This window comes from Phocoena sinus, chromosome 2 (genome assembly GCF_008692025.1).
Source record: "Phocoena sinus isolate mPhoSin1 chromosome 2, mPhoSin1.pri, whole genome shotgun sequence".
In the NCBI taxonomy this organism is placed as follows: Eukaryota; Metazoa; Chordata; class Mammalia; order Artiodactyla; family Phocoenidae; genus Phocoena; species Phocoena sinus.
Window position 1 is genome coordinate 2676029 of NC_045764.1, and position 13418 is coordinate 2689446.

Sequence of the window (13418 nt, forward strand, 5' to 3'; positions counted from 1 at the left end):
GATGATAGTTGGTGAAGAAAACCTTTTCCTTAGTGGGATGAACGGAAAGACAAGGTTTCAACATCAGAACATGCAGTCAGCTGGAACGACTAAACTAGGACAGTGCAGGAAGCTCTTGCTTTTGGTCAAAATACCATGATTATGAAACTAGAGTGTAAAGATCACAATGTTTCAACAGCAGGATAGTTAAAAGCAAGGGACTGGAATCACAAAGATATTCTTATTTTTATACCATAATTTCAAAAGTAGATTTGCTGTATATATATATATAGAACAGACATCTTTAAAGAATGTGCAAACTGCATTTTAAAAACTGAAATAATGGTTCCCCTGCTTTATGGTAGAGTTGTACAGATATTTTATCTTCACAACTCACACTGATTTAGGACATTTTTGTTTTTTGCTGGAGGTCTTTCTATACCTCAGCTTTTATGTCAAACAGTTCATGATTTGTAAGTACAAATGTACAGCACCACGTATTTCTTTGTTATGTGGATAATTATTCCCTAAAACTCCTGCTTGCTAAATCTTTACTGTTCCTCATTTCTTCAATCAAGGTACATCTTACCGTAACACAGAGAGACCACCTATGATACTGACACTTGGAAGAAAATAAAGAGAAAGAAAAGGAAGCACCAGGCACTGCTGGCACCAAGGTCCCGGGCTTGTGGTAGTTATTCCCATGGGGCGGACCAGTCTGGACCTCCGTGAGCTAACCCCCATATACTGTACAGATTCTGAGGTACAAAACCACAAAGGCCTTGCAGTGTGAAAGGTGTGGGACCAATCTGGACTCCTTTCCTTTTGAATTCTGCCCGGCTTCTCCTCCGTCAATATCTTTATTGTCCTTTGGATGACAACTACAGACCTGGCTGAAGGAAACATTCACTCTCGTCCACAGGTTAGGAACATGTAAGAGTTAACTCCCCATTTTCTCCAAGGGGATGGAGCGATGACACAGTCCACCTGCGTTTTTTCCCCGAGGCTCTGCACGTACATAGGTATGTGTACTTAGGTAAATACTCCTGGTCCTGGAGTTGGCTTCCTGCCTGATCATCCCTGGATACTCCCGGCATGCCGTGCGTCTTTCCACAGTGCTTACCCCGCCTGGTTCCCCTACTTCCCCCGTGCTTTCCACTCCCACTGCCTGCTGCCTGGTGCTGGAGAAATCCAACCGCTGTGAACACTGGACAACATCATAAATGTCAGGTTTCCAGTCTGAGACTGCAGACTGATTCCATAGTCAGTTTCTTGTCCTAGCAGACTCCCTTCAGTCCCTCACTGGGACCAGCCCAGGTTTCTCCCACTGCTCGTCTGAGGCCCCACCCCTCTGCCCCACCCTACGCTTCCCCCATGGCTCTCTCTCGTCAGTAATTTTTGGCATTGACCTTGCAATGAACTGAGTATTTGTGCCTTCCCTCCCCACCCACAAATTCACATATTGAAATGCTAACCTCCAGTGTAATGGTATTAGGAGCTAATCAGGTCACGAGGGTGGAGCCCTCATGAGTGGGATTGGTGCCCTTATAAGAGGGACCCCAGAGACTTCTCTTCCTCTCTCCCTGCTACAGGAGCGTACACTGAGAAGATGGCAGCCTGCCACCCAGAAGAGGGCTCTCACCAGAACCTGACCACGCTGGCACCTGATCTTGGACTTTCTGCCTCTAAACTTGAGAAATAAATTTCTGTTGTTTGGAAGCCACTCGGTCCATGGTACTTTGTGATAGCAGCTTCAAGTGACTGACACCTTGTGCGAAAGAGAGAGGTCACTGCCCCGCTTCCTACTTCTAAACTCTCCTCTTTAATTATACAACACAAATATGGTTACTTTTTCCTGGGGTGGGGATCAGGAGGCCGAGGCCCTATTGCTGTAAGTATACACCATATGCCCCGAGTCCTGAAACATGAAAGGTGAGAAGATGTGTATCTCGGAATCAGGAAATGGGGTGTCCCCAACACCGTGCTGCACCCACACTTGTCTCCAGGCCCCTCCGCTGCCTCTGGGGCTCCTACACCATCAGCGAGCCCCGGAGCTCAGGAGGCCTTCCCGACCATCCCACCTGAAGGCCGTGCTCCGCCCCAGGTGCTCAACTGTTTTCCTTAATTGTCCTTCACAGCACTTATGTTTATAATGAGATTATACCACCTGTCTCCTCCCACTAGAATGTAAGCTCCAAGAAAGCAGGGGCTGGCTTTGTTCACTGCCAGGACCTCGGTCCCTAGTCCCTGTCTGGTACGTGGCCATCGCACAATACGTTATTCACTAAATGAGTGACCTGATAGCTCTCAGCTGTGTTGTCTTGCTTTCTCCTGTGTTTCTGCTGGACAAGAAAGTATACAAACAAAACCAACAACCATAAATAATCCTTGGGCTTTCTCTCCTCTTCAAGCTGCTGCCCTATCTCCTTTCTTTTCTCTGTGAGAAAATTTACCGTAGGTAGAGTATATGCTCCCCGTTTCTACTTATTAACTCTATCTTTCCTCACCCTAAACCCTTAAACCTCCTTGTGAAGGACTAAACTGTCCCTCCGTCAAGAGTCAGATTCGGTGCTGAAGCTATGATCTCACTTCATCCTCCACCCGCTCTTGACAGTAACATCTCTGGGCCACGGGTGCAGGAACTGAATCTTCCTGGCGAGGTCACAAGCTGGTAGGTGAGAGACGGGTGTGAACCCACTCTGGCCCCAAAGCTGCTCTCCTTCCGTTCCAGCACGCTGAGCTTAAGGAAGGGGTTTGGCGATGACTCTGTTTATATTGTCTGTCTCCTCCAGCGGCTGTGAGTGCCACACCATCCATCCCGACGCTGGGAAAATGAAGATCCTTTTGACTAACCTTTTCCAACCAGAGTGTAACCCTCAGGAGAGAACGCGCGCTTCCTTTTCCTAACAGGAGTCTACAGCGTGGCTACTGGAGACCTACAGGAAGCTTAAGATTTTAAGGAAATTAACACAGAGGGAGTCCCTTCACAGTGCCCTAGGGCTTAAAAGCCAGGCGTCTTCCGTGGTGGCCTTCCTCTTCTTCTTTTTTTTATCTTTTATTGAAATACAGTTTATTTACAATGTTGTGTTAGTTTCAGGTGTACAGCAAAGTGATTCAGTTATATGTATACATGTGTATCTATTCTCTTTTAGATTCTTTTCCGTTATAGGTTGTTATAGGTTATTGAGTAGAGTTCCCTGTGCTATACAGTAGGTCCTTGTTGGTTTTATATATAGTAGTGTGTATACTTTAATCCCAAACTCTGTGGCCTTTTACAGAGCTTCTGATGAACAAACCCTCCAGGCTTATGTCAAAATGTAACTTTTTAAAAGCATCAATTACACAATCAATTTAATAACACTTTTAGGTACCGACTTCAAGAGGTTTTTTATGATTAGCAAATATGAAAGGAAAAAAATCATTACTAAGGTCTTTTATAAGTTCAGTTATAATACAAATTTCCCAGCTATTTTTCAAATCCTATTGCACTTGCTTCCAAAACTGAGGTCAACGAAGAACATTAGGACTGAATGAAAAAGTCTGCAAACGTTGGAAGAATTCCTAAATCCCTCATGTGGTAAGTCCTGCCCCTCTAGTCACCCTGACAGAGCATCTGAGAATCTTCCTTTTTTGGGTGGTGAGGGGGAAGCTCCTCGGGGTAAACAAGACGAGTTGCATTACACGCGAGAAACAGAACAGAGGCCTGGCTTTGGTTCTTTCACTCACTACTGGAGTGAGCCTGTGCGAGACCATAATCTTTCCTGGCCTTAAGTTTCTCTTTTTACCAAGGGAGGATTAGACTAGAGCACGGTTTCTCAAAGTATGGTCTGCCAACCTGGGGAGGGTCCTCACACTCTCTTCTCATACTCGTAATGAGATGTCACTTGCCTTTTCTACCCTGTTGGCCTCTGCACGTGTTGCGTTGATGGAGCAAAGGACGTAATTGGGTAAAAGTGAACTCAGGCAGTGACAGCAAGCTGTCCAAGCAGCCATATCCTTTGCCACCATACTCCCTCAGTAGAACAAAAAAGCAGGATGAAATTTCAGTTTTCTTAAACCTTGATCCTTACGGGCCTTTTAAAAATTCTGTACGATGACGCAGTTCATCCCCCCCAGAGCACTTCTGCTGCTCATTGAGGCATGACGGTGGCCATGAGGAACAGTGCTCATGTGACGGTCTGAAGCTGAACTAGCTGCTCTTCATGGAATAACCATCTTGACTTGAAAGAACATCTGACAGACATATGTTGAGAGAACATATTCAGACCTGGGTACCTAGCAGACATTTTCTCAGAAGTGAATGAACGAGCCTTGTCATTACAAGGCATACATGGCAGTATCCATGGCCAATGATAAAAATTCTTTCGAGCAGCATTAGAATTTTGGAAAACTTGAATCCATCACCAGGAGACTGAAGCTTCCCTATACTTAGTGACTTTCCAGGTAAGACTGCTGGTTATTCTAACAAATATGATTTTTAAAATATTGTATAAAATGACATATATAGAAGATCTGCGTAACTCGGTGAACTGTTTTCGAATACACGCTGCACGATGGACCTAAATGTAACAGAATACAAGAAGTACACTGACGTGGCTTCAAATTTCACGTTACAACTAAACTTTAAGCTGTTACCTGACTCGTTTAAACTCAGGTATAGTTATCTGACACATTTTGGTGTAGTAGCAAAGAAAATCATCCACAATTACCTGAAAAGGCTATTAAAATACTCCCTCCCTTTCCAGTTACTGTAAAGCTGGATTTTCTTCAAATACTTCAACATAAACGATATATCACAACATACTGAATGCAGGACCAGATAGGAGACTCCTACCATTTTCAGTGAAGCCAGACTTTAAAGATTTGCAAAAAACATAAATCGATGCTAGTCTTCTCACTAATTTTTTTGCTTTGGAAAATATAGCCAATTACACAAAATATGTTATTTATGTTAAGCTGTAGTGAGATTACTGCTATTTTAAAATGAATTCACAAATACATATTTTTTCAGTTTATAATCTCAAATATGGTAAATCCCATTTGACACTACTGACGTGAAAAAATATTCTTTGAGTCCTCAATAGTTTTTAAGAGCGTAAAGGGGCCTGAAACTAAAATGTTTGAGAACCGCCGACTACATGAAATCTAGTTCAAGCTCTTTCAAGATTCTGATTTTTTGTGTGTGTATGTGAATGAGAATAGAAAATAAAATCTGGAAATGTCTTGCTTTTGGTTGATAAGTTTTTGTTTCCTTCACGCTTTTCCCTTGTGAGAATATAATACGGCAGATCCATGAGACAGAGTTGTGAAAATGAAGTGTTTAAAGGTAATTTATCCTAATAAAAATATAAATTATAATTAAATATCACTAGTTGGAAATGTTAGAATACAGCTTAAATGAAAAAATTTTTTGACAAAAATATTATAAATGTTAATGCTTTGAAATTTATTTTACTCAATTTATATTCACAGAACATCTTATAACATATTTAAACTAATGACATTTGCATTTTTTCTCCAATTTTAAGAAATATCATCACAAGATTCTCTTAGTAGTATTAGAATCTTTGAAAAAAACAGAGCACTGTTTTCCTTTCAGAACTTTTAGCAAAATGCATTCAAAATCATTTAAAGTTACTTTATCAAAACCAAAATAATAAGTTGCTGTTTCTAATATAAGTTGGACATTGGAATTTCTGTAAATGTTTTCAGGGTTTTGGTGCCAATTAATTTAAAGACAAGATGTTCATTCAAAGCGTGACTGGACTTACAAATTTCCATTCCTATTAGTAGTAGACTTTTACAAACATAAAATGCCTAGCCTACACTTCTGGCTTGCATAACATCTGAATACCGCTGTCGAAATTCTTTCCTTCATCCCCACTCAGCTTATCAGACCAAGTATCTGCATAAATAAAGATGCAAGCACCTGCTATATGGCAAATGGTCTTGGGGGCAGATGCTCCCATCCCTGTGTTCCTGTTGCTGGGGCCGCATACATTATCTGAACAGATGTATACAATCTGAAAATGTTGGGTCCCACGGTGAGATGTCTCCAACGGCTTCCTATCAAAGTACATAAATGCTGTTTGCACCTGCGTTTATGTTAATCATAGGAAGGCAGCAGGGGTTCTGACAAAGTGAGATGTGATGCTATGAAATACATTTACATGGTTAATTGGAGTTTCTGAGGGACTCTGCTGCCCAGTGGCTACAGTGACACTGATACAGGCCAGAGGAGATGATCCGGTGAGTAGCCTGCTTTTTAAGCAGTGGAAATCGGGCTATTTCAAACAACAGAGATACTCATAAACCGAATTTACTAAAAAGAATATTCCAGACTCTAGTATTTTATCTCAAATAGGAGAATAACTCCCAATATGAGGTCTACCTGATAAGGTTTAGGCCACCCAAGTCATTTCCATTTTGTTCTACAAGGAAATTTCTGTAGGTATGTGTGTGTTTTCCATTTGTACTTCTGTCAACAGCATAACATACTAATACAGCAGGTTATTACATTGGAAAGTTCCAATTTCCAACGTTAAGGAGTTAACCAAAACCAGCTTGAAAATGTCAATCTGTACTTGGTCTGCAACATAAAATGGTACCAAAAGCCCAAGAACAGCACTTACACCGCTAGTTAAGATCAAAATGTTTCCATATGAATGTCACATATTTAGAAACATAATATTTTGGTAAAACATAGGGAACGCCCCTCCGCGCCTTTAATGAGGTCACAACGCCACCTTAACCACTAAGTGCAAAGCATCAAGTCACAGTGCTTCTCCTTGCTACTGTGTATTAAATGTGAGCACTGAGGAGCCAGAGTTCACAGCAAGAGTCGTCTTTGTAGCTTTACTGAGCTAAGAACTTGTGGTCACTTTCAAACAGTATACTTATTACCTGATTAACTTGACACCGATCATATCAACTTTACACAAAGTTATTATATCTGCGTTCCGAAAGAACTTTTATTCTGTAACTGACTCTGAGATTTATATTGCGCTCTACGAGTTTACAAAGTGCATCCATACATGGTTGAGCCTCACTTGCAGATTCTGTATTTGTCCATTCACCTGCTTGCTAAAGTTTACTTGCAACCCCCAAATCCACACTGGTGGCACTGTCGTGGTCATGTGTAGACATGCACAGGCAAAAAGTGTGTGTCATGTTCCTAGCAGTAGTTGATGCTCTGCCTTGTTTCAGCTCCCATACTGTAAACAAGTGTCCTTTCTGCAGTCTATTTAGCGCCACATTTAGAAAACTTTTTTCCTTTTTGTTAGTGATTTCACTGTTTAAAACAGCCCTCGAGCATAGTGCTGATATGCTGTGCAGTGTTCCTAAGCATTAGAAGAGTTTGATGTGCCTCTTGGAAAAAAATACATGTGTTCGACAAGCTTTGTTCAGGCATGAGTTATAATGCTGCATCTGTGAGGCCAATTAATGTCAAGGAATCAACAAGATACATTCAGTGAGGTGTCTTTAAACAGAAACACACATAAAGCCAGGGTTTGTGTTGATAGCTGATGAAAATGACCAAAGGCTCACAGGAAACCTAACCCTGCATTTCCCGTAGGAGCCATGGTGCAGTATTAGCTAATTCAGTGTTTGTGGTGACTTTACAGAATGTGACGGCTGCAAGTGACGAGAATCAACAGTACCTTATCTCATTGGACTGTGTCAGGGCAAAATTAACATCCCCATTCAAAAGATGAAAGGACTGAGGCTCACAGGTTTAGCCAAGATCACAGAGCCTAGAAAGAAGGGCAGAAGAATAACCAGAGCTCAGCTGTCCAGCTCTTAGCTTGGTGTTCTTTCCCCAGACTGAGAGGGCTGCGGAGGACAAAAGACAGGAAAGGAGCTCGGGAAGCATCTGCAACACCATGTTCGAAGGGTGAAACTTTAGTTAGATAACAAGACAATAAGCCATTCTTAGGCTGAATCCTCATAAAAGGTCAACTCCTGCTTGGATAGACAGCCCAGTTTTATTCATTGACACTGAGCTATAAGAGAGTAGAGCTTAGTTTGGTTTTCCTTTTTCCCCCTTTGCTCCTTGCTCATTGCCCCTCCAAAGGCAATAAATATTTGTTAAGTGAACACATAGACTTGACAACTTCAGCTTGGTGTTTCATAAAAAAACAAAGATTAAAATCTTTTCATAGCACCCGAGTAATATGATTTTTTTTAAAGTGTTTGAGAGTTTAAAGCACTTTTAACAAAATTTAATATGTATTTGAGAAACCACTACATGCCAGGATGCTTTAAAGCCCACCAAAGACAGAAAATTCATTACAAAGTTTACATAAAGAACCCAACTGATACTAAGAGTCTAAAATAAGTAGGATCACTTTCCTAAACTTAAAAAAAAAGAACATTATTAACTACCTACCCCAAGTGTTCCTTGAGTTCAAAAATTCTATATTCACTGATACCGAAAACGTTTATTTCTGTAAGAGGTAAGTACAGCTTTTTATGTCTCTAAGACATAAGAATATATTTTTAGGCTGCGCCATGATTATTTTTAAAGTATTTCACTGAATCAGAAAATCTAGGGTTTTTTTTTTCTTTTTTATCACAGCTCCAAATCTGAATTCACATGAAAGACAGTAATGGCTATTGGCTTCACAGTTAAATAATGCACAGGTTTTGAAAACTAGTAGGCATGGTACAGAGCGCGTTTAGCTAACTGCAGTGTTTCTGAAGGGGGTCATTAAGACCCACTACTTCTTACTCAAAAGAAGTAAGATGCCTCAAAGCATCTGCCATTTTCTCAGCGCCATTTATTCTTGCTCTCACTGAATAAAAACAGCACTCACAATTTGATAACTGCGTTTAAACTATACAAATGTTATGACAGAGCCGAGAAAAATGTTAGAAGACCTCTAAGACCTTTCTACTCACAGCAGACTTGCCTAGGAAATGGCAAAACTGAATTGCGAAGCTGGCGAGTATCTAAGAGGTTTGAATGGCTCCAGCAAAACAGACCCTCCCGGGACCTAAGACTCTTTTCTGACCAATGAACAGTGCGGCTTGTGTTAATTAACTGTGTGGGGACTTGACACTCATCCTGCCCTCTCCAAGGTGCTCACTTCAATCCTTAACTGGCACAACTACAGTCAACTTCTTCCTGGCACATAACAAACATAAACTGTCCCTCTAACAGAACCATTTGGCAAGGCTGCTCACTTGTGTGTTTCCTCATCTGGCAAGTAAATCAATGCCTTTGCATTTTCAGTCACTGTGGTGGTTTTCTTTCCTTCAACAAATTTAAAGTGGAAGTTACGGCTGTAGTTGGCCTTATCATGTTGTTTTCATGCCTTTTTTTTTTTTTTTTTTTCCGAAACATGGTTTATCACTTGCTACAATTTGCTGTTTTCCAACACAGAATACATGTCCTTACATTTTTATTAGTTTATCGTTTGAAAGTACCAAACAAAAAAAGAAAGTTATGGGAAAACCATAAATCCTATCTCCAAATCCTGAATGCATGAGAAGATAGAAAATTGTAACAAAATAAGTCTGATGAACTTCTGGAGACTCTATAAGTAATACTTTTACACAGAAAGGGATAATAACGACACTATTATAATGGAAAGCTTTTAATATACTACAAATTATCTGAGTGACGTTACAATGTTAATTTCTTTATCCAAAATTAGGAAACATTTAAATAGAAGGCACTGGAATTTCTAATTAGTTTCCTCTAGTTCTTTCCTAGCTTTAATCCACATCCTGTGACCCCTAAACCCCACCTGACTGACCTTCTACACTTGTGCTCACATCCTGAGCAAACGCTACCTCCTGTCGTGTTTCCTGACCAGCCTCAAACTTCTGGCTCAACCAACTGTTCTCCAAGTACATCACACTCAGGTCTAATACAGCATTTGTCATGCTTTATTCTGGTTAATTACACACATGTCTGCTGTTCGACTAGGATTTTGTGTTTTGTAAGAGCGCAGGCTTCTGTCTGATTTATCTTTGGATCCCTCATAGTATCGGGCATAGTTCCTGGTAAGTACTGTCTTGGTGGTCATTAAATCTGCCTGCACTGTAGGAAATCTTGTTAGAAGATAGTGTAATATATGATGCCATGGATTTTCTCAAGCTCCACAACTCTGCTGTGATGTCCTACCTGAATTTCACACGTCAACGCGTATAACGTGCATGTGTGCGCCTGTGTGCGCGCGTGTGTGCTTACAAGTCTGAAATTTGAATGCACTGTAATTTATAGACAGCCATCAATAGTTCATTACATAAATCACTCGGCATTTAATGAATGAATGACATGGGATCAGCAAACTTCTCATGTCCCATAAGTGATTATATTTGATGAAAGAAATGAAAACAAAATCATAATTTAAAAATCTGGCATTTTTCTTTGTTAAAAAATATTAACAGTAATCCAGGACACACAGAAAGCATTTGATAAATGAGTAAATTAATGAATAACCGGGCAATTCTTAGGCCTCATAGCTTTCCTTACTGATATAACGGCCCACGATACAAATTCTAATTTCTGCTTACTTTGGATTGAAAGAGCTTTAAGCATTCATATATTTAATTAAGCACAATGTTTCATCAGAGAAGAAAAAGGGGGATGATCTAAAAATAGATTAGAGATCTTCTTTATAAATTTACAGTATGACACAGGGGACAAACAGTCTTGGATTTTGACGGATCTAGGTTCAAATCTTAGCTCAGTCACTGAACTGGTTGGTGACCTTGGTTAAAAAAAAAAAATCTAATCTCCCTGAACCACAGAAATAAAGATTATATTGAACATGGTGAGCATTAAATAAAACAACGGATGTCAAGCTGTAGGTAGAGTGACTGTTACACTGAGGCCCTCGATTAATTGAGATCTTTTAGTTATTACCTCTCTTTGTCTGTCAAATCCTGGGTTTGGGGCTTACACACCTTTGGCCCCAGGAAAGACTGATGCAGAATTTGTGAGAGCTGCTGAATCCTCACTAGGCTTGAGGGCATCTTCTACGTTGGTCAAGTCAATGGAGGTAATAACTAAGCTTACATAGCAGCTCAGAGAGGTAGACACAAAACCAAAACAAAGTAAACCTTGAGGAGAGCAAAGTAGGCGAGAGGTGTGAGTGGAGACAAGCTTTACTTCCCTGTGTCAGCCAGAAACCCAGCAGCTCGTTGCTTAGTGACTCACCCTGACTCGTAACCTGCTAGAGCTGGGAAAGAATGGCAAGGAATCCTGGCTTCGCTAGTAAGAAACCCAGGCTTAGGGGCAAAATAACTGGTCTGGCGGCCCACAGCTGGTTGGGGCTATATGCGGGACAGGACCCAGCTTTCCTGACGCTCAGTCCAACACTCCCTCTTCTAAGCAGCCACACCTCTCCTCGCCTGCTCAGGGGAAGGAGGTCAGGCCAGCTCGGACACTGATCGGCTACAAGTGCAGAAATCTCCCAGGGGACACATACCGAAACGCTCACAGGCATGCACACTTTTAACTTCTAACGAGGGCCTGCTCTCCCTGCCCCTCGCCCCCGTCCGCTCTCTTGCCCTAGTGTCTGGGGCTAGGACGTGTGCGATTCTCAAGGGCTCTTACTCTCCCTCTGGCCACGGGCCTGGATGAGAAGCCAGCCGCGGGTCTGCTCTGCGTTCACTTCCCATGAGCGCCCCGGGATCACATGTGGCCTTTGAAGGCGGAGAGGCATCCCCAGCAGGAGGCAGCCGTGCCCATCTTCCCGCATGGGCCTCCAGAGGCGGGCAGGACCCACGTGTTAATAACCACCCCTGACAGCAAGAGCCGCTGTCACCTCATAAGGGCCCGCTCCGCGGGGAGCCGTGTGCAGAGTGATTTACATGCATTACCTCCTTCAATCCCCACATCACCTAGAGCGTAGGGCTTACTTGCTTCATTTTACAGATTTATAGATGAGAAAGTTAAAGTCAAGTGATGTACCCAAGGTTATGCACTGCAGGGGCAGAAATGACTTTCAAACACAGACGCCACGCTCTTCACAGTTATGCCACCACCCTTCATTTTGGCAGAGCAAACAAAGAGTGTTTTTCTCCAGTTCAGGGGTCTTTAAAGCAAATGCCCTCCTTTCACGAACAGCTACACCTTCCACTAAGGAAGCCCAGTTCTGAATCATTTAAGGGCATTATTTTTCTCACACACATATCAAACCTTCTGTAGGGAAGAGAATCAGCAGAGGCCGGGGAAAGACTTGAATTCCTCTCAAAGGTTAGACTTTGCCGTTTATACTGAGGAAAATTTAGTTATTCTTTATTCAGAAATGACTCTACCTCTACCTGTAAATGGCTTTCCTGAAAGGTCCAGGAGCTCTTGCTAAAAAAAAAAAAAAAACCCATGATTTTCTTTTTAAAAATTCATATGGAGGGGAAACGGTTTCTTTTTGTTAAATGGGTATATGGGAAGAAATAGGTCAAACATGTATAAGCGGACATCCTCTGTCTCCATGCGTGTTGTGTGTGCATACGTGTGTAAGAACATATACACCGTGTACAGCCTTCTCACTAGAACACCTGCCACTCTGCTTCGTCACAGCCAACGCTCCGTAACTTCATTCGGCATCTGCTAGCGCCAACTAAACTACCAGCTGAGGTGCTGGCGTCTGTGAGTTTTACGTGGGATGAGACGGGCTGCTCTCAGTAAAGGGGACGTCGTCTGATAAACCAGGGATCCACAGACACTCAAGTCATTTACCAAAAGAAATCAACTTTCGTATGTAATTGGATTTTTGGTTCTTAGTTCCAGGAAATAAGTCACCTTATGGTTAGAGGACAGTGACGTTAAATGCGTTAGTTAAAGCTCTTTACGACACACGCATTACCGGTTTCCCTGGCGTGGCTTATCTCACCTTGATCTTTCGGTGGTACTGATGAAGCACTCTGCATTATGATGTCTTTGACTTGAACGACAATTCGCCTAAAAATGACCAAGCACAAATAATAATTAGAAAATAATTGAGATGCCATGTTAACACAAACGAAAAATATAAATTACAAGCTTTTTAGTTATAACTATATGAGTAATAAGGAATGGACTGAACTATTGGGGAACTGAAGTTTTTATTTTCCTTCTAGCTTTTATACAGACAGGCTTTTACTGAATGCACTGGTGTGGGCTTGGAGAGGGAGCAATGACACACCGAGAGGGCCCTGTATCCGCCTCTCCGCCCTCGTAGGGTCAGGGAAATGTGCAAGTAGGCAGTTAAGGTTCCCTAAAAATGCCCTGCCTGATAATTATGTTTTATAGATTCTGCTTAAGAAATAACTAAAATGTTTAACAATATAAGGAAAGCAGTATAACTGCAATATAATCATGTGATGAAACATAATTCAGTCATTAAAATGCAATTTTGAAGATTCCGTCGCAACATGGAAAATGGTGATGATACAATGTACTGGATGCACACATCAAATGACATACACACGAGGATGACAACTAT

The 13418-nt window shown here is 41.6% G+C and overlaps 1 protein-coding gene across 13 annotated transcripts in view; it reads right to left on the bottom strand.

Moving 5' to 3' along the window:
* The window catches only part of ZNF438 (zinc finger protein 438), a 171418-nt gene that overhangs the window by 13352 nt on the left and 144648 nt on the right, over window positions 1-13418 (bottom strand). For all 13 annotated transcript variants that reach the window (XR_004347968.1, XR_004347966.1, XR_004347967.1 and 10 more), the window contains one exon: window positions 12828-12895. Coding sequence is in view for 9 of the 13 variants with exons in the window: in XM_032618977.1 (XP_032474868.1) it covers window positions 12828-12895 (68 nt within the window). In the remaining 4 variants the exon portion in view is untranslated. The remainder of the gene's footprint in view (window positions 1-12827; window positions 12896-13418) is intronic.